The 27971-nt window shown below is 36.9% G+C and overlaps 2 protein-coding genes across 9 annotated transcripts; one reads left to right on the top strand and one right to left on the bottom strand.

Moving 5' to 3' along the window:
* Positions 1 to 4: 4 nt before the first annotated feature.
* On the bottom strand, positions 5 to 27520 carry hif1aa (hypoxia inducible factor 1 subunit alpha a). Its single transcript, XM_044142201.1, has 15 exons — positions 27168 to 27520; positions 17393 to 17583; positions 16221 to 16372; positions 15136 to 15220; positions 14323 to 14432; positions 13205 to 13401; positions 13018 to 13124; positions 11989 to 12136; positions 11577 to 11896; positions 10324 to 10529; positions 10126 to 10248; positions 9274 to 9530; positions 2373 to 2472; positions 2206 to 2296; positions 5 to 1489 (listed from the first exon to the last, which is right to left on the bottom strand). The coding sequence occupies exons 1-15, from the start codon at positions 27197 to 27199 to the stop codon at positions 1326 to 1328; spliced, it is 2283 nt and encodes a 760-aa protein (XP_043998136.1). The 5' UTR covers positions 27200 to 27520; the 3' UTR covers positions 5 to 1325.
* Positions 2479 to 7219, top strand: LOC122845790. 8 transcript variants are annotated; one of them, XM_044142207.1, is made up of 7 exons: positions 2479 to 3627; positions 4042 to 4157; positions 4383 to 4738; positions 4849 to 4985; positions 5067 to 5160; positions 5266 to 6093; positions 6278 to 7219. In XM_044142207.1, the coding sequence occupies exons 2-6, from the start codon at positions 4064 to 4066 to the stop codon at positions 5560 to 5562; spliced, it is 978 nt and encodes a 325-aa protein (XP_043998142.1). In that variant the 5' UTR covers positions 2479 to 3627; positions 4042 to 4063; the 3' UTR covers positions 5563 to 6093; positions 6278 to 7219. The 8 variants fall into 8 exon arrangements, 6 of the variants coding, with proteins under 6 accessions (XP_043998142.1, XP_043998144.1, XP_043998141.1 ...); XM_044142209.1 differs by having other exon boundaries at positions 2479 to 4157; positions 4383 to 4517; positions 4599 to 4738; XM_044142206.1 differs by having other exon boundaries at positions 2479 to 4157; positions 5266 to 5605; positions 5690 to 6093.
* Positions 27521 to 27971: the final 451 nt, after the last annotated feature.

The raw sequence follows: 27971 nt of genomic DNA, 5'->3' as shown, positions 1-27971 counted from the left end.
TCAGTTTTATTTTTATTAAAGCCATTTATTGTTAAACAGCAAAAACGAAGCATGAGAGACTCAACACTATGGCAAAGAAGAATGGTATTTAAACTACCATTCAACAGAGCAAATAAGCCTGTCTGGTCACAACTGTTGCTATGACGACAATGATCACACAAGGAAAGAAAAACAGGAAAAAAATCGCACCTATTCGAACTGCTTTGAGTTCCTCAGACTCGGCAATAAAACATGAAGTCTGTTCATGTTGAAGAAAAAAAATAATAATCCTGATACTGCATGAGGGAAACAAGTGAAAAAAGTGAGTAAAATTTAAATTTCCCTGTCATATGTACAGCAACACACACACACACACTTACAGTAAAGTAATAAAGTGACATGTACTGCTACACAGATAAATGTAATTAGCTCACAGAAGGCTATTAAAATGGAGAGAACATTCAAACCATTTAAGGTTCAGAAAGATACGATCACACTGCAAAAACTATACTTAAGTATTTTTTGCAAATATCTTAGTACGCTTAAATTAAGAAAATTAACTTACAAATAACTTCATCAAGATGAAAGAGCTTGTTTTAATTCTACATAATATTGATGAAAAAGTACTTAAGAAAAGCAAATTATTTCACTTATAACATGGAGAAAATCTCTTGTAATAAGTGAAATAATCTGCCAATGAAACTAGTCATCTTTATCAATATTAGATTAAATTGAAACGATTTCCTATATCTTGCTGAACATTTACTTGCAAGTTAGTACACTTGAAATAAGACACAACTAAGATGTTTACACTAAAAACGAGAGCAAAAATACTTTGATTTTGTGTTTTTGCAGTGCAGACTTGAGGACTACAACATACAAGTATGGGAAGAACAAAAAACATTTTCCATTAGATCTAGGTCTACTTTAAAAAGGCTTAATATATATTGCTGGTAATATTTTTTTCTTTTTAAGAAAATATAAGTTGTGCGACTGAAGCTTACAATACACTGCTGGCAGTAACGCCAGGCTCTGTGACCCGCTGGAGAGGGGTCATAGGTGAAGGCGCCATGTGTGGAGAGACTCCCCGGAGGAGGAGGAAGAGGAGAGGAGGAAGAAATGAGAGCGAGTTGATGTCTGACAATCCCTCGAACTGAAACCAAGATGCTGCTGTCGCCGTGGAATGCTGCAAAAATCACATAAGGTGCACAAACAGCAGCTGGACTAAAGTCAAACTCCAACAGATACATAAATAAATGGCAGTGGGGGTCAAAGGGTAAAAAGAAGAGTCACAATGTCAGGGCATAATTGTAGTGTCCAGTCTAGTCCAGAAGTGAAGTCCTGACTCAGATGACGTGGTCCAGAGCGCGGAGAAGCTCCTCCCCCTGCAGCAGGTACTGGCGGCCCTGCAAGGGGGCGTTCACCTCGCAGTCGTAGCTGGTGAGCTGCGGCAGCGAGAAGAGGGAGGCGCCGCCGTCCGAGGTGGTGCCCAACAGTCGGCTGGCCACATCTGGACCGACCGGAGAGAGTCCCGTTAACAACTACTAACAACTACTCTGACGATTAATCAACTACTCTGACGATTAATCAACTACTCTGACGATTAATCGGCTTTTGCAACGATTCGTAGACTATTCCGACTATCAACTATTCTGACAATTAATTTGATGATTAATTGATTGTTCTGACTATTAATAAACTGTTCTTACGATAAATTAGCAATTAATCTACACTTCTGACAATCGACTACTCTGAGGATCTATTAATCTGGATTAAAATATTGGCACATTCCACAAATATTTCTTTAACCACTTAAAGAAAAATTTAAGTGGTCAAATTAAAATTTTAGTCTTTTACAAAATATTTTAAAATCTTTAAAAGGAGAGATACGCCAATACACTTTTTTCACTTCCAATACAGATATCAAAGGTTTAGTATCGGCCACTACCTAAAAGCATTGTTTTATTTTTAGTCAGTCATAAATGTACTGAATTACAAATTTATTTGCCAGCTCTGCACCAGTTCACCAAAACCTTTTCAAGTTTGATCAAACATGTAAAAACAGCTTTAATTTGTTCCGTTGCTGCAATTAGGAGCATCACATAATAATTGAGTCTTTTTACTGAAGTTACCAATTAATCGATTATTAAATTATTTGAGAATTATTTCAATAATCCATTCATTACGATTAATCGTTTCAGCCTTAAGGGTTTCCATGTTGTTCACCTGAAGGCAGAAGAAGAATGGTCCTGGTTGCTCCCAGCTCTGTCGCCTTCAGCTTTTTGCCCTTCTCAGGCGGCTCTTGGGTCAAAGTTCCCTGAAGACGACACACATTTAAAGTTTAAACACCATCCTGTAAAAACGAAGCTGGTTAAATCAACTCCCTGACCAACCTGTTCAATGATCTCCTTCAGTTCGCTCAGCTTTCTTTTCCGCTGGATGTTCTGAGCAGCCAGATTTCTGAGAGGAACCTCTTTCTCCGGCTGTGTGACCCTGAAGCACAACAACATCAGCTGTTACCATGGTTTCTGACTGCCGTCTCAGAGCTCTGATTTTAAGACTACATTTCCCAGAATTCCCAGTTCCCATTAGTACAAATATTTTCCACAGAAGCTGGGCTTTAAATATGGATTTAGCAAAAACTGACTGTAAAGGAATGGATGGATAGATCGACAGTCAAATTAATGGATGAATGAATTGATGGATATCAGATGAATACGGCTTGGGAATAAAATCTCTGATCTTTTCATTCAAGATCCAATTTTAATAATTCTTTTCTCACTTTTTCTAAAAAGAAAATAATAACAACAATAATGACAAATGACAGAAAATATTTTCAAAAAGCAGGTTTTACTCCAATCATCCTTTTTCTGAGTTATTCACCAAACATTATGGCCAGGCTACGAGAATTTTTGTTTAATTAGAGGAATATAGTCATAATACTTAAATAAAGAGAGAATCTTGCCAGAAAAAAGTCTTAAAATTACAAGAAAAAAGTAGTTTTAAAGAGAAAAAAGCTTGAATTTTTATTTTTGTGTTAAAGTTCGTATGAAATTACTATTATTCTCCTAATATTACAACTATATTCTGGGACTACTAAGACTTTTGTTCTTGAATTATTTCAACTTTATGGTCATTTGTCTCGTATTACTATGTCTGTATTCTTGTAATGTTATGACTATTTTTGACCATTACAATTAGTCGTAGTGTTGACCTGAATTCAAAGTTCAAATAAATAAAAGTTGTAAAACAAGATGGCCGCCTTGGGCGACATCACTCTGAACCAGGGGTCTCAGACTCGCGGCCCGCGGGCCAACTGCGGCCCTCGGGACGATAGTTTGTGGCCCCCACCTTAATATGAAAGTTTAATGTTAGTGTGGCCCGCGAGCAGTGATGTCACACAGCAAAAAGTAGAGAGTTAAAATTTCAGGGTTAGACGTGTCAGAGTTAATTTTAACTCATTAAGTGTTTTTTTAACATTTAGCGATTTAAATGATGCCCAGTGTTGGAGTTATTTCGCAGAGTTGATTGCGTTGGTGTTGAATCAACTCTGCTGGGAGGAAAATAAGCTCCTCCCCTCCGCTTCACAGTTTTCGTTTGATTTCAATCTGAACTCGGCTCCATTTTGTTCATCTCCTGTTCTACACGGTAAGTGTCCAACTTACTAAATCTTTTGTCCAGCACTATTACATTGACAGAGTGAGTGATTTGACTTTTTCAACTAATTACAACATAATTGAAAGGCAGCTGAATATGTCCATTTTGCAACAATTTTACACAACGTGTTAGCTAGTAGCCCACCTGGTAGCTAGTAGCACTTACACCTGATATTATTATCATGGTAATTCTTACAAAACATATTTTGTCCGACCATATGCTCGCGAAAAATATACTTCTATTTTGTTTTGCAGTTTAAAATGGTAATTTTGGCCTTGTGAATGTAAGAGGTAACGACTATTAGCTTCCGTGGAACATCAACGAGCCGAAGTCACGCCCCACAAATAGCCAGGAACTTTACAGCGAGGTGAACGTTTGACCTATACTTTATTTTGCTTTGTCTAGGTTTATCCCATGCTTAAATAAAATGCTGATCCATGTAAAGTATGGTGACCTGCAAAAGTACGTGAAGTTGGAGGAGGTCGAAGGGCTGTTTGACTCTAATCAGTTTCATGAGAAAGGTTTGTTATTTATTAAACATCTCTGTGGGGCATGGGCATTATTCTTTTCAATATATGTCTATTTAACACATATTGTACACATTTGTGGTAAGTAAAAAGAGTAATCCATTGTATTTTCATTAATATGTTTCATACTAATCACATGATCAATATCAAGTAACTGTTAGTTTAAAAAAATCCAGCTAATTACAGAATTAGGCTCTAAATCTTGCCTTGTTTTTTCAGTCATTGAACGATTTTGCCTGCCACCTGATGGCAAAGTGACATACAAAGATGCAACAGATACTGAAGTTGACGAAGAAATATTCGGTGACCTCCTTAGACAAGGCAATGTGGTACTGACAGTTTTCTGCTATGATGGTGAGATATCAAAGCAAATTAAGTCAACTGTTATACAGATTTTACCAAAGAATGTCACTGATGTCTATTGTCTCTCTTCAGAGTACTCAGAATGGTCATCTGCTTCTGACTCTGACTTGAGCTTCAACTCAAATGCATCAACATCAACCATACTATTGGATGAGATACCACGCAAGAAGCAAAAAACTGAGAATGCTAATAACTCAGTGTCTGCTAAGAATGTAACAATATTTTTTGACTGTCTCTAAATTCTGTTTTGTATGCCCAGACATGTTTTGTCATATTTTGGTAATCTGCATATTTCCTGTTGTTTTTTTTCTTCATTTTATAGCTGGCTGAAGGTGTCCTACAAAGCAAGTCTGGTGGTGAAGAAATTCTGCAGGAGTATGAAACTACAGAAACCTTAACTGATGCCACAAGAAGACAAATGGTGAACATACTGGTGGCTGACATGATTGATAAACATGGGTATGTTTGTTTTTACAATGTTTAATTTATGTATAATAATTGAAAAAAATGTTTAATCACCAATTTAAAATCTGCTGTTTGGCACCTCCCCACTAAAGCAATCAGAGAGAAGTATGCCTTTGGAATAGTGACGCTCTTCCCATCCCTCAAGGATCCATACACCAAAAAAGGCTATGTAATGTTTTTTTGTTGTTGTTTTTTTCTACAATCAAACATGCTCTTTATTTTGTGACTCCAAACTGTGATTTTGCAATTAATTTTTGTTCTTTTTTTTTTTTAGGAGCACTTTTATGATGCAGCAAGCAGCACTGGATACATTTCATGGCGTCTTAAAACGGTCCTAAGGAAGATTCAAAGAGGATCTCTTGTGCCACTAAGTAGCACCAATTACACTTCATCTGGAGCCCCAAATATACAGAGAACTGTGATTGCTGAAAAACAACTTGATGGGAATGCCTGCCAGGAGGCCATATCTCTGCTTAACCACACAAAAGACAGGTCTGTGATCTTTCAGAAGATGAGAGAGACTTTTGAGCACCATCACAAGCTTATTAAAGATCCCAGTGGAAAAAAATGATATTCTGACAACGTTCCAGAGGTTCCTGGACACAAAAGGATTGGTAAGTGTTCAAGTGAGTTGTAAAAGTCTTTAAATGTGGATTTTTACCTTCTTATAATGGTTTGATTTCTACATGTTATTAAAGATTGATCAAGACTTCAGTCTTCTGTTCAGTGAAGAAACCTCATCCAGACTGCTGCAGAAGTGGGATGTGATCTTCAAACCAAATGTCATCAAGGAGGCTAAGCGTTTAACTTCTACACCTGAGTTGAGAAGTTTGGTGCAGTCAGCGGAAAGTCTTCAAAGCGATGACCTCTCTAACACATCTAGTAAGTACCTAGATATATCTGAAAATAGTTGACTGTTCAGAGTACTCATAAAGTTCTGATATCATATCTGAAAACATTTATAAATTTGTCTTCAGGCTATGACCAAGAAATGGCGTCGCTGTTACTTCTCTTACATCTCCTTCAACCGCAACCAGGAGGACAGAAGTCTCCAAAAATCAGTGCAAGTGATGCAGTTGAGAGACTTGTTGTCTTTCATAAGGTAATTGAAATTTAAAATATGCAAAATTATTTGTCTATTTCCTTTTATAGACATGCATAAATACAGATGTTTGAATGATAGCTTTGAAGATGTCTGGGCATACTTAAATTTTTTTTTATGTAACATGTATCATAAAGCTGTATGTTTTGTTTCTTATGTTTGGTGTATATCTTTTTAATTTTAGTCATGCTGCAGTTTAGAGGAGCATCTCCAGGGTCAACGGGGTCTGCAGCCATTCCTCCTTGATGTTGGGCATCAGAACATTTCACTTAAAGATGAAGATGTGGTCAACAAAGAAATGCTTCAAATGATTTCATCAGGAGATGTTTTTTCAACCAACTGGGTTAGAGTTGAGGATGCTGAATGCAGACAAGGACTTGCTGTTTGCAGCACAATTCAAGATGAGATGCCAGTGTTTTGTCAGATAAGTGATGTACTTTTAGTTAACAATACATTTCTTTTGTTATCTAAACAGCTATTCACAGAAACATTTGATGATCATCATCATGCTTTCAGGATTGTTCAAAGTGAAGAAAGGCATTTAGTAAAAATCCCTGAACTTAAATTTCATAAGACTTTTGATATTCAAAACTCTTATGGCGTTTCTAATGAATGTTTGTTCATTGTACCACAATTTAAAATGTTGGAAACACAGCTGCAAAAATAAAGTGTTCAAAATTGATTTACTTGTGTCAATTTTTTTTTCTTAATAATTATTATAATTAATCATAAAGTAACTTTTTTTGGAATAATAACACTTGAAAGTGTTAAATCAACACTAACAAAGTGGTACATTTTTGTTCTTGGATCAGTGTTATCCATTATATCCCACAGTGTTAAATGAACCCTGTTTTGTGAGTTAAATAAGTAACTCTGATAAAGTGTTAAAATTTTAACTATTTTGAAAGTGTTAATTTAACTCAAAAAGAGAGTGGACTATATAAACACTGAAAAAGTGTTAAAATCAAATCTGTGGGAGTTAAATTAACACTGGACTTTTTGCTGTGCAGTAACGCGTTAATTTGTAACGTGTTACTGACGTCGGACCACTTTTTTCAGTAACGAGTAATCTAACGCGTTGCTATTTCAGATCCAGTAGTCAGACTACAGTTACTTATCAAAATCATTTTTGCGTTACTATCTTCTTTTGTTATTTAATCATATTTCCTCTACTCGTCTTGTCGAGTGACCGACGTCTCTATGCGACAGAAATGTAAACAATGGAGGGAGATGCGCATTTTGTTGGTGGAAAAACTGGAACTATTTTGAGTTTCTGTCGCCAAGTCCGATTATTACAAGCGGCTTTGGGCTTCATTTTTTAAAGTTGCTTGCCGATTTAATGAGTGGCGGGTTGCGCCTTTTTGGGCTCGTTTTTGAACGTGAAGTTGCTCATTTGGGTTTGGAAATAAGCAGAGAGTCATAATAGCTAAATCCCAGAATTTGTTCGTCATTAAGGTAGTTTTAGTCAGTCTCTCCCTGTTCATCATTTCTCAGATGATCCGTACCGCTGTGTCTTTGTTAATGTCAAGTTAATGTATTACCTCTGAATGATGTCGAGCTTCGCGTCGCGCTCCAGAAAACTGCAAACATCGAGACCAATATGAACAGCGCAATAAACGTGAAAACAGCCACGAATGAACGTGTCCGTAGTTTCCAATAATTATAATGGCAACTTAATTCTAATTATTAATACTAAGATAAGTGTCGCAAATCTGTGCAGCCATCTGAGCTGTGAGCTGCAGGAGGAGCTCTGTGCGCAGTGACACCAAATGCAGGGCCGTAACGCAGAACCTGGAGGCCGGGGAGGGGGGGGGCTTTAAAATCCTTCTTAGAGTTTTCCAGACAACAGTGGACCACACAAACTACTCACGTTTTTTATTTTTCTACAATCTCCTCTTCAGTTCAACCTTATCAGTGGAGACACATTGTTGATGTTACCATTATAAAATAGCTTACAAAAAAGTATTGGCAAAGCTCAATGTGATTTTCACAGGAGGCGGAGTGTTGTTAGCAGCTGCTGAAAGTAACTAAAAAGTTACTTTTAGTGTAACTTAGTTACTTTCCAAATCAAGTAGTCAGTAATCTAACTAAGTTACTTTTTCAAGGAGTAATCAGTAGTTCGATTAAAGTTACTTTTTCAAAGTAACTATACCAACACTGCCCGCGAGTTTGATATGATTGGCACTTTTCAGTGTTGTGTGCGGAGCTGAACTAACTTACCAATCACAGTGCTTCAAATGGAGCTCATTGACCCGCAGTGCCACTCTGAACTCAAAGCCAAGTTCAGGGAGGTGAGTGGAAAAGCAGACAAGCTTGGGCAATTTTTGAGAGAATTGCCACCCAGCTTCCCTGAGCTTTCCCAAATGTTCAAGCGGACCATGTGTCTTTTTGGGAGCACATACTTGTGCGAAAAGCTCTTCTCTACCTTGAACTTCAATAAGTCCAAGTACAGGTCCAGACTTACTGACGAGCATCTTCAAGCTCTACTTAGGGTCTCAACTGCCTCCTCCCTTAAGCCAAATGTGGCTCGGCTATGCGAGAGGAAGCGCTGTTTATAAACTGTTATATTCATAACAGTTTATGTTCAATGTTCCATTCATGTTCAGAAAGTTAAAGGTTAAAGAACTGTTAATACAGCCATTTGAATCTGAAATATTATAATTACATTTATCTAGTCTTCTATAGCTGCTGTGTTATTATTATATTTTATTTATTTATTACTGATTAATTTTTTTTCTTATGAATTGTTAATTTATTTATTTTTTCATCTTATTTTGTGTTTAAAAAATAAAAATAAAGTCATTTGCTAACATTGGAATGTTTTTGTAAGAGCTTTTCTTGTGGAAAACCCGATGCGGCCCAGCCTCACCCAGACTCTACCTCCAGCGGCCCCCGGGGAAATTGAGTTTGAGACCCCTGCTCTGAACTATGGAGACGTAATAATTTAAATCTTCAAAATCCAAAAATTGATTAATCGTTAGACAATCAATTAATTTACATTAAAATAGATTAATCAACAGACAAATGAATTTATGGATGTTTATTTCTGAGTAGACGTTCATAAATGGAACTGGGAACACAAATTAGAAATCAAGAACTACCAGAAAAAGACAAACGGAACCAGACTGGATGAGAATCGTGTATCAACCGCCCTAAAAGTTCATCTAGAAAAGTAGTTACCCGTTTGCCGCCACGGCGGCAGGAGGGGGCGTGCCGACGGGTTCTGGTGGAGCCGGAGAAGCCGGGCGACTCTCTGGCGCGCTGAACGGAGAGCTGGGATGGCTGTGGACGTCCGGCGTGACGAGGACCGGGCAGCTCTCCAGGGCTTTGACTGGTCCACAAGACAGAGGCTCGTCGGAGCCGAGGCAGGGCAGCTGGAAGTCGTCATCCATGGAGATGTACGGAGCGAACATCTCCAGCTCAGAGTCCTCCATCCCCTGGAGGAAATTAATGTTCATGCAGCTAAAGGTTATTTTCATCATTGATTAATCCAGTAACGTTTTGCTCCTGAGGCCAAAACCGGCAAATTAAAACTACAAAATTCACTAAATTAAAAATGCAACAGTTAGCATAGATCCCTCAACCCCCCTTACTTTAGCTTTACATGCCCAATAATAAATACAATTTTCAGTTTGGAGGCTGATCAAAATAATTTCAAGGACCACAAATGGTCCTTGAAATCGATTATTCTGAAGATTAATCGGATAAATAAATTGGTACATTCTGCAAATTTTTCATTTATACAGTATACATAAAAATACACAAATAAATTCCTTTTTAAATAAGAAAATTAGCACTTATTGCCTAAAATGCAACATGGGATTCCCTGATTATTGTAGTTGTGGCCTAATTACTGCAGTATTTTTTAATATTTTTAGTCTGTATACTGCAGTTGATTACTAAATTAGATGACAATCATTTCAGTAATCGATTAATCACGATTAATCGTTTCAGCCTCACACATTTTGTTTATAATTTCTCATTTCTACCTGAGATAAGGAGCTGAAAACCACAGAATCTCCGGGTCTTTACCTCCGCATTGAAGGGAGTTTTGGGCTCTGGGTCGATGGCAAACAGCTTCTCCACCAGGTCCAGTTTAAAGTCAGAGTTCATTTCTGTGTCCATGGGGAAAGAGAAGCCCAGAGGATTGTCAACCTAAACAGAAACGATTCAGGTCAGTTCCTGTTCAACATGAGGCTTAGGAAGAACTTTAAGAAGTCGTAGTCGTACTTCTGAGGGTTTGTTGGGGGGTTTAGAGGACAGAGCTGGAGCAAAGCTGTCAGGTTTTGCCTCCTCAGCGGCGCTGCTGGCGGGCTCCGGCGGCTCGGTGGGCGCCAGAGGAGACAGAGGCAGCGGCAGCTTGTCGCCTGAGGGGGGCAGCATCACGTCGTTGTACAGAGGGACGTCCTTCAGCAGGTGAGTCTCTGACTCTGTGCCTGAAATGATCAGATTGTTTTAACCAACCGGACTGGAAACAGAGTCACGCTGTGCAAAAATGCGACAAACTATTATTTTAGTAATTGATTATTAAGATGATTAGTTGGATAACAAATTCTCATTTTACCACTTAAGCCTTTTCATGTGATGTTAGAAATACTTTAATAGATTCACTCAAATAATTTCAGAAAATTACCTTTGAGTTTGTATTCTCCAGTTGACGATTAATCGATAAATTAGTTGACAATTATTTCAATAATTGATTCATTACAATTAATCGCTTCAGCCATAAAAGCAATACTGCAAACATTGGCAATGTGTTTACAACTACATTTATAAAACTAATGATTAATTGATTGTTCTGATGATCGATTAATCAAATCAAAAAGGGCAAATCCTGCTGACCTTTTAGTTTAACCACGTAAGCTTATTTTATGCAATACCAGAAATATATTAAAATAAACAATTCTTTTAATTTTTTATTACATAAAATAATATTAATATAGCATTACTTTAGTGAACATTTGATTATTTGTACCTAAGGAAACATCTGCAGCTAAAATGAAACTTCTCAACCTGTTTAAAGTATTTTTTAGGTTTTTGATTAACTGTTTAATAACTGGATGCAAAAGATGATTAACAGAAGTTTTTTTCTGAATATTTTCACTGGTGGATGAATAGATCCAAAATACTGATACCAAGTCAGTATCGGTATTGGATCAATACTAGCGTGGAAAAATTGATACATTAGTTTCAGATTCCCTCCTGAAATTTGATTTTCTTTTTCAAATAATTTTCCTACTTGAAAAAAACGATTTTGTTTTAATTTCCTTTCAAACTATATTTAAAAACATTTTTAAATTAGTATTTTGTAAAGCTTTGACTTAATTACCTCTTTAAGTGTGTTGTTTTTTCAGCAGATTAACAGTTTTTTTCAGTCTGTATACTCCAGTTTACGATTAATTGATTGCTAAAGTAGTTGATTTTTTTCCCCAATAACTGATTAATCGCGATTAATTATTTCAGCAGTAAATGTGACTACGAACCGGGGCGGCTGAAGTCCAGGGAGATGATGGTGTCTCCGGCTGCCGGCGCCAGCAGCATCAGGGCGTCTGGATGCCCCTTCAGCAGGTTGTAAAGACAATCCTGCTCTTGCTGCTTAATCACCAGATCCTGGAAGTTTAGGTGCAGCTTCTGCTCCGGGGTCTCTTCCTCCTCCTCTTCCTCATCGTCTGCCTGGACGGCCTCGCTCTTCTTCACTTCAGCCTTGACTTCATCCTGCTGCTCCTCCTCCTCCTCTTTCTTCACCGGCTTCGTCTCCTGTGTCTGCTCCAAAGACAGGATCAGTTTCTCGTCCTGGATCCCGCTGTAGGACGGAAAGATCAAACCAAACTGAGCTTCACCTCTGGTTGCATTTTTCCGAGTTAAAATCTGCCGGTTCTGAAGCCTTTTCGGTACCTGAGCACAAAGTTGACGCAGACGACGCACTGAGGCTGCGAGTTCTTGTTGTTGTAGATGACGGTGGCCTGAGTTTCGACCCACACAAAGCCGCCTCTTTTCGCCAGCATCCGGTACTGACCTGTGGTGACCTGGCCCTTTGCAAACACTAACAAAAAACAAAACAAGATTTAGATTATAGATGATCATAAACATCAAGTCCTGGAACAAAAACAAGGTCAAGAATGGATATTAGCCTGAAACTATCACCATTATTGGTCTATTATTATTATTTCTGGTACTAAGCAATATTTTGTTATTAATGTGGGAGATTTGAGACTTAAAAGTGAAAATATAAATTATAAATATATGAAATGCAAAACTTCAGCTGTAACTTGTATGGGATTTTTCTCACAACATTGGAAGCAGAATAAAGTAATTACTAGATTAAAATATGAGAGGGACGTCATACGTTGTTCAACCTCGTCCCTTAGACAAGTAAAAAACTTGACATGTTTATATGTCTATACTTTTATTTATCCTTTCTCTGCACAATACTGTATAAACTGTTACATATTAAAAACTATGAAGTACTAAAGCCATGTTAATTTTAAAAATCACAAAAATGAAACATAATATTGTGAGAATAAAGTCATAACACTACGCCTTTCTTGTAATATAACTTTACTCTCCTTGTTTTGACTTCATTCTTTTATCAATGCGAATTTATTCTCGTATTGTGACCAATGTTGAAATATTTGGAGTTCTGATATTTTTGAAGACATTATTCTTGTATTCTTGTTGGATTTATTCACACATTTTTCGAAAACGTTATTCCCGTACTTTTGCCAACTTCTCTCAATATTTCGACTTTCATCATTATTCCAACTTCTCATTATTTATACTATTCTCAAAATATGGCTTATCTCATGATAAATCTTTACTCCTGTATTTTTAAATTTTCTCAGACTGTGGCTCTAATAGTCCTTGGTAAAAATCTAATGAATAACAAATAAATTAAAAAGCTGTGGATGTTTTTGCTGAGCTTACAGTGATGGTGAGTCTTTGTCAGATAGTCTGAGTCCAGAGCGTGGTAGTACTCGTACACAGAACGGTTCAGCAGGTCCTCTGGATCGTAACCCATGAGCTCAGTGATCCTGGAGAAAAAAACACTTGTTGCAGTACTGCCGCTTGGCACCAGATGTCACTACTGGACCGTGCTAGAAACAATCCTGACCTCTCGTCGCAGTATGTGAACTTCATGTCCATCGTGTGGCGGCTGAGGAAGGTCTTGGTGTCCAGAGGAACCTCGATGTTGGAGGGGTGAGGGATCGGGTCGCAGATCAGAACCAGGTATGGGACCGGCGCCTCCTTGTGGCCGTCGGCGCTCTGCTCGCTGCTGTGAACGCGCACGTGACCCGAACAATGCAGCACCTGCAGAAAACCAGTCAGGAGAGGAAAATCAAAGATTTCTCCCGAGAAACAGTTTCAAAACAAACATGGCGGATAAATGAGCCGGGTTAGGACGACTTCCAAACTTTTCAAAAGTCTGGAAGTACTTAAAGTAATTTTTGAAAAAGTTTTGATAAGGACTGAAACGATTAATCTGATTAATCGATTATTGAAATAACTAATTTAGTAATAGATTAACTGGTAAACTGGAGTATGCAGACTAATAAAATTGTAATTTGCTGAAACAACACCACACCTAGAGAAGTAATTAAGTCAAAACTGTATAAACAAATACAGACAAAAAATATATAAACATGTTCTACCCAAAACTTGTGACATTAATTTTAGCTTCTGGCTCCAATTCTGTGAAATGTATTTTTTTACTAATCCTCTTTTGATTTCCAATCCAAAAAAAAAAAAGTCAACATTTTGTTATTTTTTTGTTTATAACAATAATTGTCATTTTGATATTTAAAATACCAAAAATCTCCACTTAACTTTATATTTGGGTAATTTTTAAACATGAAATGATTGATAATTTGATCAGTTACTCTGTACTTTTTACAGAATATTTTTTATTTTTAAGTAATTTCTTGAACGGCTACGTTTTGTTTTAGTAAAGATATGTTGAAGTATTTTCTCTTTCTCGGGTAGTTTTGGGAACTCTACCCGCCTCTGGCTGTTATGCAGCTCCAGTTTTGCAGCCATGACAGCTGCAGTGAAACAGAAAAGCTTCAAAGCCCTTTCTGAACACTTAATGTGATTATTGAGAGGATAACCGAGTTACCACTTTAACCTGAAGCTTTATTAAAATCCTCCTTTTGAAATCTAATCAACCTGCAGCAGGATTGTTTCATACTTAAATCTTTAATGCTTTTCTGCAGATATTTCTCTTTGCTTTACCTTCCATGTGGCGGACTTTACGTTGACGGTGCGGCCTCGGCTCGTCAGCGTGCATTTCATCCGCAGAAAGAAGCTGCGCTCTGTACTCGGTTCCTTGGCTTTCTTGGATCCTGGTGGCACAAAAAAAAAAGAGAAGAAATGGAGTCGGTTAAGAGTCGTAAAAGAGCAGCGAGGGTTTTTATCTCCAACTACCAACGGTTTTATGGGTTTTCTTTACAACTGCAACCTGCTGATCTCATTTGCATAAAGAGAAGACATAAAGGTTTAAAGGGTTTGCTCTGTGGCGAGATTAAAAAAAACAAACAGAAAAAGGAAGTGGAGCTGCAGCTACACCTCAGACAGTCGGATTTAAATGAGATGTGAAACTAGAGGTCCACAGATCCAATATTAATATCTATAAGTTTGATCCCTAAGGGTAGATCTATTCAGTCTAGTTCTATGTGTCATGCTCTGATTTATTATTTCCAATTCCACTTTTTAAACCATTTGAAATAACGTTTGTTGGTTTATTTTTCCATGTTTTGTTTTTGTCAGTTTCAGTTTCCTTATTTACAACTAATTCCACTGACTGAACAAAATAAAGTTGATGTTTCACCAAAATCATGAGGTTACTGGTGCATTTAATTGAGCTGTACTGGTGCAGAGGAACCAAATAAATGTGTAATTCATTACATTTAGAAATAAAACAAGGTTTTAAGTCAATCCAGTTCTGCTTTTCTGTATCGTATTGGACTATACTAAATGTCAGATATCTGCATCGGTATCGGAAGTGGAAAAAGAGAATCGGTGCATCCCGAAGTGAAACCTGCTCACCGCTTCTGTAGACCAGCATCTCTCTCAGCTCCTCCTGGTCGCAGGGATGCGTGAAGTCAAACACGCTGTGTCCAATCAGGTCAAACTGAAACAGTTCAGGCAGACATGAACGAGTTCTTACACCTGCACTGCAAAAACACAAAACCTTACCAAATATTTTGGTCTAGTTTCTAGTGCAAAAATCTTACTACACTTGAAATATGACAAAACTGACCTACAAGTAACGGAAGAAATATGAAGATTATTTCACTTATAACCAGGGATTTTAACGATGTTAGAAGAGAAATAACGTACTGATGGAACCAGTTCCATTTCCATCCAATATTCAAGATTTATTGACTTAAAACGAGCTCCTATATCTTATTGAAAAGTTAGTTTTTTTTATTTCAAGTGTATAAAGATATTTCCAGAATGCACTTCAAAACAGAAAACCTTACCAAGTATTTTGGTCTGGTTTCTAATGCACCTGAAATAAGACAAAACTGACCTACAAGCAACTTTTCAGACAGATATAAGAGCTTCTTTTAAGATTATACATCAATATTTGATGTATTAAAAGTCACATTATTATTAGGATTTTATTAATTGATAAGTAAAAGTACATAATGATGGGATTATTTTAGGTCTCGTACTGCGAAAATATAAAATCTTACCAAGTAACTTTGGTCTAGTTTCTAGTGCAAATATTTCAGTTCACTTGAAATAAGACATACTGGCTTGTTTCAAGAAAATAATCCCTTAATATTAATGAAAAAGTGATAATTCCATTGGCAGATTATTTCACTTATTACAAGACATTTTACCCATGTCAAACGTGAAATTATCTGCCAGTGGAGCTGGAACTTTATCAATGTTAAAGGAATTATTTTATTAAAATCAAGCTTCAAAATCCTGCTGAAAAGTCATTTATAAGTACGTTTATTTGAAGTGTAGTAAGATATTTGCACTAGAAATACTTGGTAAGATTTTGTGTTTTTGCAGTGTGTGTGACACTGAAGTGTTCAGTTGGGAAACATAAATCATTTGATCTCCATTTAGCTGAAAACTCCCAGATTTCAACATAAAATCATGTGAAACGGACCAACCTGTGCCAGGCCGAGGCACTTGTTGACGTTTTCTGAGATGTAGATCATATCTCCGTCTTCAGACAGAACCACCAGGAAGCCGTCTAAGGCCTTCAGGTAGGAGCCGGTTAGCTGGATATCCAGTTCTGTTGTCTCCTCTGCCACTGGCTCATCTGGAAGAGATAAGATAAAAACATTAGATTATGCAACTGTAATCAGAAACTGTCCGAAACATTTACTGACAGGCGCAGAAAAAACAGACTGATTTATCTGCAGAATGAAGATATTTGAGTTGATTTTCTTGGTTATTTACATTTAAACGTGTAATTAATGTCAATGTTGGCCAACTTGAGCTACTTGAATTAGTTTACTGTGATTTTTCTTTTTTTTAGTTTTACCATCTTGATTATAAACAAAATTATAATTAAATCTATAAATCCTTAAAGATTTAAAACATGAAAAAAGATCTTGGACTTATTAAAAGTTAAAAAAAAAAATAATTTAATGGTGTTGAGTGGGTGTCGGAGGGCTGATCAGAATCATTTCAACGGCCACAAATGGCCCACGAGCCACACTTTGGACACCCCTGCTGTACGTGATCAGGACTTATATTCAGATGATTTTGCAGTTAACTGAATTTATTTGTATATTCTTGTTTTGGGCTATAAAGAATCTCCAAATTGAGTTAATTTTGAGAAAACAAACTTTGTAATTGTATTATTACAATTTAATTACTTTCTCATTTAATTTTTTGAGCTAAAATTAGATTTTTTAAAAAATATTTTCTCCACTGTTGCTTGCATGAGAGCACAGAAACTATAAATAAATGTACAAAATATGAGTAAGTTGCTTTACTGTGTCCAGTTTAGTCATAATAATCACACTTCTTCATGCTTTTGGTGTCAGAAAGAAGATTATTTCTGGACCTTTGACAGCAGCAACATTCAGTCGTACAAAATAATTTTTATCATCAAAAAAATACATTTAACTCCATCAGGACATGGCGAGATTGGCCACATGACCTTTGACCCCAGCTATTGACTGAATGATGGAGTCTGCTACCATCAGCTCCAACATACAGGCTCTACATACGGATGAGTAGGAAAAGAAATGCAGATTCTGTGTTTGTGATCACAGCTGCTGAGCAGAATGTTTCACTCTGAACCGTCGGCGCTCCGCTGGCGGCTACTGACCGATGCAGAGCAGCTCCCGCATGCGCAGGTAGCTGATGGTCAGCCTCATGACGGAGGCCTTGTCCAGGTTGGAGCTGGTGCTGTGGGGGATGGGCAGCTGCTTGGCCAACTCGTAGAAAACCTCCGACTCCTTCCCGCGACGGCATCGCGCCGCGTCCCTCGATTTCTCCTTCCTGCGCTCCGAACTCACCCTGCGTGGAAAAAGGCCGTGGATTAGTCACAAAAACACGATCCGGGTTTCTCAACGAGAAAGACGCAGAAAATAATCGATTCTAGAAAGAATCACATTCGCTACTCGATTCAAAATGCTCAAAGAACAGTTTTAGAATATAATTAGTATATTGCAGGTGGCATTATGCATCCACTCACCCACTGTTCGTATCTCAGGTAATTATTCTGTAATTTAAGAAACAGCCAGGCAGCTAAGCTAACCTAATACACAAACCTATTTTTGTTTAAATATAAATTGACAGATTTAGATGCAGAATGGAATATAAATCGATTAAAATGAGCAAAATAGTTTCCATTTGCATAATTTATTGTTTTTCTCTCTTTCTACCAAAAACTGGATGATAAAAGTCTTCAGTAAATGAAAACAGTTACTTTCCCAGGTTGTTAAATCAAGATTTTATTGTGTTTTTCTTGCTTTATGATTTTATGTCTTTATAAATAAACTTTACTAACAATCTGGTGCTTAAATTTCTACTAATCCTTTTTTTAAAAACTTTGTTTACAGGAGCTTTATAATTAATTTATTTGTTGTTCTGTTTTACTTATTTTGGATATTTAAAATGTCTTCCAGTTCCAGTGTTAAACGTTCATTAGAGTTTAAAGTTTATTGATCTTTGAGAATGTGTTCATGCATTGTTATGCCATTACCATTTAAATGATCTCAAAATTACAATTTCATCATTTATCGCAATAACTTCTGGGACAACTATGGTATGTATGGACCCTCGTAGATCCTCGCCAATCACATAATTTAAACAATCTTTAGACCAACTGATTTGAAAAATTGGTTTCTGAATTGAATCGTGGCCATAAATGGAAAAAAAAAATTTGAAATCCAAATTTGCATCTCTAGCAGAAAGCTACATCAAAGCAGCATCTTCAGAAACATCATCGACCCACGGATGTGATTTCCCGAGAGGAAGAGCGCGACACCAATCGTGACGTTTACAGGAGGGAAACAGATTAATCACATTCTGCAGCATCAGTGACCCCAATAAACCAGATTTTCAGATAAAAACTTTGCAGCTCAACACAAAAAGCTTTGATTCTTTCCTTTCGATTCTGAGATTTTACGGCACTTCAGAGACCCGATTTAGACGACACTGGAGCCGCACCAAACCAGAAGTACAACAGTTTAGAAAGCACTCTGCAACCAAACGCACATCCAATTAAAATCGATCCGGTGTGCACTACCAGCTCTGACCAAGGCCGTTATTGTTATTCTGAAACAAGAGCAGCTGATTAAAATGAGCAGAGCAACAGGGGACTTCAGGTTTGAAAATGAAACTTTCCATTACACGCATGTGACGTCCTAACTGCTCTGCTGCAAAGATAATTGGTCTGCTGAGATTAAAAGATTTTCAGGTCTGAGGCTTTGCTTCTCAGGAAGTCACAAATCAGCTGCTGCCGAACATCTGACAGATGCTACACAACAAGAACGCACTTTACAACTAGGGCTGCAACTATCGTTTTAGTGATTGATTAATCTATTAGACTATCAATTAATTGATTATTCTGGTGATTAATCAAATAGAAATTCAGTTAGGCACTTTAGCCTTTTTATACAATAGTAGAAATACATTAAAATATGCAAGTAAACAAGTTATTCCATTCATTTTTCTTAAAAAAAAAAGACATTTTAATGTAGAAAATTCAATGATAGAATTCTTTTAGCATATGCTAAAACATTTGTAGCATCTGCAGCTACTAAATATTTGTTACATTTGACTGAACATCAATACAGCACATAGCTAATCTGGTGATTATTAATAACTGGATAGCAAAAGGTACTTTTAAAAAATGTAAATCAAGTTAAAACTATGATACTTGAGGAGTTCTGGATACAACATATTTCCAGGTAGAATGTAAAAAAGGTCAATTGCTAACAGAACACAGAGCAATAATTAATCCAAAACTGTACAAATAAAATATAGATTTTGCATTCAAGATGCTAAAACATTTACAGAACAAGATTTGTATCTTACATGGAAAATGCATATAGTTTTATGTTTATATATCTGTTTATCTTTTAGCAAACAGTCTTTTTTATGTCTGTATGCTCCAGTTAGCCATTAATCAATTACAAAATTAGTTGACGATTATTTCAATAATCGATTAATCACAATCAATCCGATTAATCGTTTCTGCCCTTTTGCAGATTGTGTTTCAGAGCTACAATGATTTGCAGCTTCTTTTCCTACAGAACTTCTTTATTTTGTAAAAACATTGTTTTGTTTATAGCTGTCCAGGTAATATATAATCAATAATCAACTCATCACGATTAATCAGGTTAATCGTTCCATCCCTACTTAACCCCTGAATCTTTTCCCCTCACCTCCAACCTGCACCCACATAAAAACACATTCCTGTTCCCCTGCAGCCTCAGATTACAGACCTGGGAGGCCATTTTGTGAAGCTGCTGTCTAATAGACGACCTCTGAACATCCTCAAGAACAACCGATAACAGCTGGCAGGGGTTCAAATTAATGCATTTCAGAGACAGCAGCACCTTATTAAATCACCTGAAACATTCGACTAACCTATAAATCTACTTATAGAAACACGTAGCGACTTGTTTCCTATGAGGTCAAAGGACCAAAAGGACTCCAGATCAGGTTTTTCACCTTGCACACTTTCAAACTTAACATTTTCAATAAGATAGCAGTCAGATGAAGTAAAGACAAGAAGCTATTTCTGAAAGCCAGCCAAGAGGCCCGTTGTTACATAACAGTAATAATCCAGTCGACCGCAGCCAGCGGCTCTCCACTTCACATTTTTTGGTTTGCAATCCAGCCTGCGTCAGCAAATAATTTATTTATCAAGGAGGGTTGAAATGTAAACAAAGTTTGAACTCGCAGATGTGACCAAGTGGATCAAAAGCTGCGGGAGGGAGAAATAAATAAAGAATACATACACCCCCCCAGGAGAATCACCTTGACTGTCGTTTCCAGTGTTGTTTGTGTATTCAGTTACTCTGTGCTGACCTGCTTTAGAGGAGAACTGCTCTCCCTATCGCTCCGTCCTGCTTACAGTGATGATGATAAGAGTCGTCCCATTATATAACCCAAAGCGTAGAAACACTGTTGCACCCACAAGAGAGCAGAGAAGGACACACACAAAGGGTTTTTCTGTGGTGTAACTATCAGGTAGGTCAGATTAGCTTTTCCAGGAAACATGGTTCCCATTTACACCAAACAAACGTATAGAAACGATAAGAGTCTGGTTGAGATTTAATTCAAAGCTTGAAAAATACTCGTATCGGATTTATTATACCAGTATAATAAATCCGAGCACCCTAACCCTTTTTTTGCAGTTTTTAGACGTTATAGTTGGTGTTCAGGTATTAATCTTCCAATAACACATAATTATCAAATGATATTTCCAAGCTACCCATCAACTTTAAAAACCTTTTAACTCAAAAACACAGTGACTGCCCAACCACCAGGCTTAGCATGTTTTCTGGGGGGAAACCTTGATAACTGAGGGAACAACACTCTTCTGTGTGGATGCCTTTGCTGAGGGACAAACAGTGAAAGCTCTCTACTTTCTCTATCAGTAGCTGCATTAGCATTAGACTTAAAATTGCACAATTTGATGTATCAAACAAATTCACCTTGTAGAAACAAAACAATTTCAAAAACACTCTTGGGGTTTTTTTTTAGAAACTTTTGGCAATAGGATGAAATGTTTTCTTATTGTTTTGAAATTAATGTATTTCGTGGTGAAAACATTTCTTTCGCATCATCACAATTGCAAATCCGTGTTTTTTTAACTGTAGCGGAGAAACAACAAAGTTTTGAGCACATTTGCAATGGAAACGCAGCCAGTTTGGTAAATTAATTTGCAGGACTTTGGAGCTCCTACAATGGATTTTAATAATGCCAGTTCTTTTACTTATTCAGTTCATAAAAGAATAAAGAACCAACACATTTAAAAAAAATACAGATATATTAACAAATGTAGGTTTTAGCAGTTTTTCAATAACATTGAATTTCCACCAATTAATGATACACAAAGCACCAGTAAAACTTTTTCTAATCCACTTTTCTTTTAAATAATTCTCCCCCAATATCAACATCCCATAAACAGAAAAAGTATCCCTCCTCTTTTTGAAAAAGTTTGTTTTACTTGTGGATATTTATCAAAATCTATTAGTTCAAGTCTATCAGAAGGGACCTGTAACATTTGCATCTAAATGAGTTTGATTTTACTTGATTTAGGACAAATTGGCTTACAAGAAGTGTTTTACCACAAAATATTTAGACGCATCAAGCTAGGAGAGAGAGCAGGACTTTCACTAGATAACAGGAAGTTTGTCTAGTTTGGAAATGCTGGCAGTTTGTTGAAGATCTTAAAGGTAAGGTCCATATTTAACTTTACTAAAGATGTTTACAATTAAAATATTTACCCAACAGTGAAAGCTTCATGCCGACTGCTTTCTCACACACACTGTGTGACATCACCTCTCTTCCTAACATAAATAAGGAATGACTGTCCCCAAAAGGGAAGATAAAAAAAGAACAAACAAAAACAGGTCGACGTTTTTCTCTCTTATAGATCAAAACTTTACAAAAACAAGAGATCAAATCTGCCACAAACCTCTTCACTGCAATTTGCAAAGTGAGTAAAAGTTACATTTAAAGATGGTAATAAATATTATTTTTGGGTTCAAAAATGTCAAATTCAAAATTTCAAACTAGTTTTTAGTTCTGCTTGTTTGAAAATGTACCAGCTTCTCTATTCCTTACATCCTCTAAACTCAGAAACTGTCCAAAGATACAGCAAGAAAATTAAAAACTTTTTTTTTTTAAAGTCTTCAAAGTCATAGTGAAAACTATTCTATTTTTATAGATGGTTTTTGTGTCCTATATGCACATATAAAATGCAGTAAAAATTCCCATTAATGATCATTTCTGACATATTGGTGTAAAATATCTACTTGTGTGATTAAGGAGTCGAATCTTTCCTGAAGTAAAACCTCCAGACTTAAAATTAAGCATCTGTTTATCCTGCTACATCCAAAAAAAAAACCACAAACTGGGATTTAAGGAAAGCTTAATCCAACTGACAAACGCCAACAATAATCTGAATTATGAATCACTCAAGTCGAGATCACAAGCTTCCAGTTAAACCGTCGTAATGTACAAACCCAAATCCTTTCAGTTTCCACAGTGTCACCATCCAAGAAAGGAGAAAACTTTCATTTTCAGCCAAATTAAAACTCAACTGAAGGAACTAATGAAGTTTCACTACAAACTGGAAATAAATCTATTAAACCACTCGCTTGACTTTTTCTGTCTCTTTATCAATCAGTCAATCAAACTTTATTTGTATAGCACATTTCAGCATCAAGGCATTTCAAAGTGCTTTACATCAAATCAAACACAAAAACACAATGCAACATAGAATCAACAATAAAAACACAACATAGTCAGCAAAAAATTTGCAATTGATTACGTTTCAAATACAACTCTAAACAAGTGGGTTTTTAGTTGAGATTTAAAGGAAGTCAGTGTTTCAGCTGTTTTACAGTTTTCTGGAAGTTTGTTCCAGATTTTTGGTGCATAGATGCATAGATCCTCGTTTGGTTCTGGTTCTGGGGGTGCAGAGCAGAACCAGAGCCAGAAGACCTGAGAGGTTCTGGAAGGTTGGTACAATAACAGCAGATCTTTAATGTATTGTGGTGCTAAACCATTCAGTGATTTATAAACTAACAACAGTATTTTAAAGTCTATTCTTTGAGCTACAGTGGAGAGACTTTAAAACTGGTGTTATGTGCTCTATCTTCCTGGTTTTAGTGAGAACTCCAGCAGCAGCATTCTGGATCAGCTGCAGCTGTTTGATTGATTTGTTGGACAGACCTGTGAAGACGCTGTTACAGTAATCAATACGACTGAAGATAGTTTTTGGTATAGTTTTTTATACCAAAAACTAGATAAAAGTCTTCAGTTTGGTGTCAACTAGCTTTTCTTTTGAAGGATAATTTGTTCACAGGTACCTCATAATTAATTTTATTTGTTGTTTTGGTTATTTATTTTGGAAATAGAGTCAAATCCAGTGTTAAATGCCCATTAGAACTGAACTAAAAATGGTCTCAAAAAAACAATATCATTTATCACGATAACTTCTGGGACAATTTATCGTCCAGCAAACGTTGCTACATATCGTAGCAACTTTTTAAACTTTTAGTCAACGCTGCTGTTCATTAATAAATAGCAGATAAATCTGTACAGTCTCTAAAGAGTTAGGCACAGATAAGAGATAAAATGCATATTAAAAGTGACGATGGAACTGGAAAAATAGATTCATGTCTGCTTAGACTCTGAAGTCATCAGTGTGAGGAAGGAAAGACGGAGTTACATTTAATATCACCCCTAATCAAACATCATTTCACCATGCATCCTTCCTAGCATTGTTTGAGACATTCTCAGCTAAATTTATCACAAATCAACAAGGAAAAAGGTGCAGAATTAGCAGCTTTCTTCTTTAATGTCTGTTACTGAAATGGGAACTGAAGAAGCCCAAATTGGTTATTTATTTTTTATGAAAATTTACGTTTATATTCTCTAAAATCTCATTAACGCCAACTATACTTAGCTCTAATGTGTTGAGCAAAAGTAGGTCATGTCCACACATTTATCAAATCAACCAAAAACCAAAACACATCTGTGCTCCGAGCCCACAAGAACCGGGTTTCTTAACCGTGTTGTAACCCGCCTGCTGCCTGAATGCCTCTGAGCAAGTTGCTAATTGCCAGCCATTGAGCCACCACACACTTGGCCACTCCTGTTGACGTCAAGCCCCTGTGATTAAGGGATGAGATGAGTCTTACCAAGACACCGCTCAGAAAGCAGCTGAGGCTGCAGCGGACCAGGCTGCAGCGGACCAGGCTGCAGCGGACCGGCCTGCAGCGGACCAGGCTGCATCCTGTTGTTGATCATGTGACCAGTGTGATGCAAAAAAAGAATTTTGCAAAATAAACCAATTTTGGTACGGCCAAAAAAAACCCCAAAAACTAAACACCAAGAAGTTTTATCAAGTCAATCACAAAACAATCGTATGTTTCCTTAGAAAACTTTTGAAACTAATTTGAATAGTAAACTGAACCTGCCTCACTGTCTCATAACTATTTTAAATGTTTGTGTGATTAAATTTTATTGACTTTTTCTCTCAGGATGATGTTTTTAATTGGACTGAATTAAATTATGGTGCATATTTTTTTACAACTTAATTGGTTACAACTAAAGGTGAAAATATATTATTTTGGCCCTGGCTTTGCTTCTTTTACTGATGGCTCTCTGAAAATCCCATTAAACGAAGTTTCTTTTGTCTTTGTCCACAGATTTTACCCAAACATCCTCCCATTATTACTGAACAAACAAGTTAGAATTGAGAATATGTAGCAGGATATGGATTTGAAAACAATATTTCAAACTTAACACTTCTCCCATGACTGTTTGTATAGTTTCAGCATGAATAAACAGGTTTCCCCGTTCTACAGTCAGTATTCAATGAAGAAACTGTATAAAACCAACACAGCTCAGCTCAGCTCACATCTGACGCAGGCAGCCAGGCCTGGCTAATATTTTGAGGAAACAGCTACCCGTCTTTAGAGTTGGGATTGCACAATTTATGTTCCCAGCATTGTATTAAAGGTGGCCGGATTCTGTCATTTCAAGGGAGACGAATCAGTTAAAACAAAACTGTCAAAGAAGGATTTAGAGACGACATTTTTCTGATTTACGGACTTTGTTATCCAGTGTTGCCTTGGAATCATGCTCCAGCAAAATGACCAAATAGTTTGAATATTAAAATCAACAACAAAACCTCCAAGTCAAACAAATGCAAAGCCAAAGGATTTTGTTAGTCAGAGTCCACCTAAAATTATAATTAATGCAACAACAACCAGTAATTAAAGGTTAAGAAAGTTTGGCTGGTTTATAGTCAGTAAATATAAGATTTAGGGTTCTTTTCTTTTGTTTCTCCTTATATGATTGTTTTGAAACGATTATTGTAACTTCTGACAATGACATCTTTCAGAGTTTCCCCCAGTGTCATATAAGCCTGGTTGGCCACCAGGCTTTATTTGTGCCCCCACCAGGCTTAGCATTGCTTATTTATTTAAGTTTTTTGTTATGTTTGTATTTTTATGACTTTATAGTTGGTGTTCATATATTAATTTTCCATTAAGACATAATGATCGAGTGGTATTTTCAAATTTGTAAACTTTAAACATTTTTCATTCAAACACACGCTGGATGAATGACTGCAGAGCACCCCAACCACTGAGCTTAGCAAGTTTTCTGGGGGAAACCTTGATCTTTTTCCTATTATCTCACACTTTTTTATAATCAGAAATGCAACAACCAGGATCTTCATGGTTAATGTTGATTTAAAATACGTCCTTTATCATCAACTTATAAAGGTTCCTTAATAGATAAGTATTTTCCCCCATTTATGAATAAAATAATAATAAACACTAACCTTTTTTCTGAACTAAACTCAAAAAAAGTGTTTAAAATTGCTTGCTGGGAATTGGTACACTAAAAATGGATTACTGTGGATGTATTTAATTAATATGTACAGAACAAAATCTGTTTTTGTGCTTAATCTGTAGCCAATTGATTGGTTTCTTTAAGTTTACACCTTAAAGAAATGTCTCTACACATTACTTACATAGAAATGTTGAGTGCATAGATAACAAATGCATTAAGTTCTGTCTAAAACTCATTTATAATCAGTTACTACTAGTTAAAAGCTCTTGGAGATTTGATGTGAGGAACCCCTTGTCGCCTGAATATGGCCTTAAACTACTGTATTAATCTGAAACTCATTCACCTATTTCGGGAAGCTTCATCCGCTAAGCACCTGTGGTCAACATCTTGGCCTTTGGCACAACGTCAGCAGCCATAAATAAGTTGTTTCTGCCTTTTACTGGTGGGCAGATGTAATCCCACTAACAGAGTTAACTTCTGGCTATTTTCAGTGGCTAAAACAAACACAAACCCGCTTTTAAATTACTTATTTTATCACATCTAAACTCAGAACTGTTAATATTTCAGCACAAACTAAATACAGCTGTTCACTGAACGCTGTCAAAGCATCAAACCAAACACCTGCACAGATGAGTTATTGGCTGAATACCGTCAATCAAATGTAAATAAAGCTCTTGTTGCATCAAGGCTAGCGCAATAAAATGCAGAAAGCAGAAAAAGGTGACTAAAGCCTTAAATCAGACACACCAGTAAACGGGATCAACTGAATAAACGATTAAAAATCTTAAATTAATATTTATTAATGGTAACATGCTTAAAATGTAGTTTTTGATTGTGAAAGCCCGCTGTTAGCCGCATGCTAAAATGCTAGTCGCGCTAGCAGAGCACCGAGACGAATGAAGAGAGGAAACTAGCTCTTAACCTTGAAATTAAGGCCGTAATGTCACGGCTGGCAGTAAAAAGAAATCAAAACAAAACACCAAAGCTCTCAAAGTGCCCTAAAAACCAGACTAACCCCAAAGGGTAGCATCAGCTAGCCGCGACATTACCTTTTCTTTTCAGGAATGATCGCTGTGTCCATGTCAGGACGGTTGGGCTGGAGTCGAGCCTCTCTTATCAGCGTCAAGCTGGACCCGGTCGCGTCGAGAAATCAACCAAAATGTCACTTTTTTACTGAAGTTATCCCGCAAATCCTCAGGTAGATCACATAAGAGTTCCTTCAGTTGTTGCTTGGTCCAAAAGGATCAAACTATTCTCTGCTGAAAACGGAGGTTTTGGGTTAGTTTTTGCGTAAAGGAAAAAAATAGTGCCACGCTGGATAAGTGCCTTTTACCGAGACAATGTTGCCTCATGAAGGCGGCGCGCGCAGGCTCCGCCCGCTGCTGCCGCGGGGGCGCGCAGTCACCTGATTGTTTCACAGCGGGAACGCGCATGGTCCATTCACAATAAATACTTTCACTATTATAAAGCCGCTTCTAAGCAGAAAACTGTACTCAAGTGAGAGTAACCACTACTTCAACTTATTTTTACTCAGGTAGAAGTAAAAAGTAGCCGTCCAAGAAATTACTAAAGTAAAAGTCACGTTACGTCACCACTACCGTGGATTTATGGGAGGCGTTGAGCTGTTGAGAAGGATTGTAGCTGAAATAATTAAACTTCAGTCTGGATTCCACATCTCTAACAAATAACCAAGTTAGGAAAATAAAGACTGATGGCCACTGTATTATGTACAGTTTCCTGCTGTTGGGTTTGACTCAGTTTTAGTCACATCCAGGAAGAGATTTTCCACATCCAGGTGATTTACTGGATTGGGACCTGGAGACCACAGAGGCCTCTGAAGGGCAGTGATCTCA

The sequence above is a fragment of the Gambusia affinis genome, linkage group LG16 (genome assembly GCF_019740435.1).
Source record: "Gambusia affinis linkage group LG16, SWU_Gaff_1.0, whole genome shotgun sequence".
Lineage (NCBI taxonomy): Eukaryota > Metazoa > Chordata > Actinopteri > Cyprinodontiformes > Poeciliidae > Gambusia > Gambusia affinis.
This window is presented reverse-complemented; position numbering and strand designations above follow the sequence as displayed.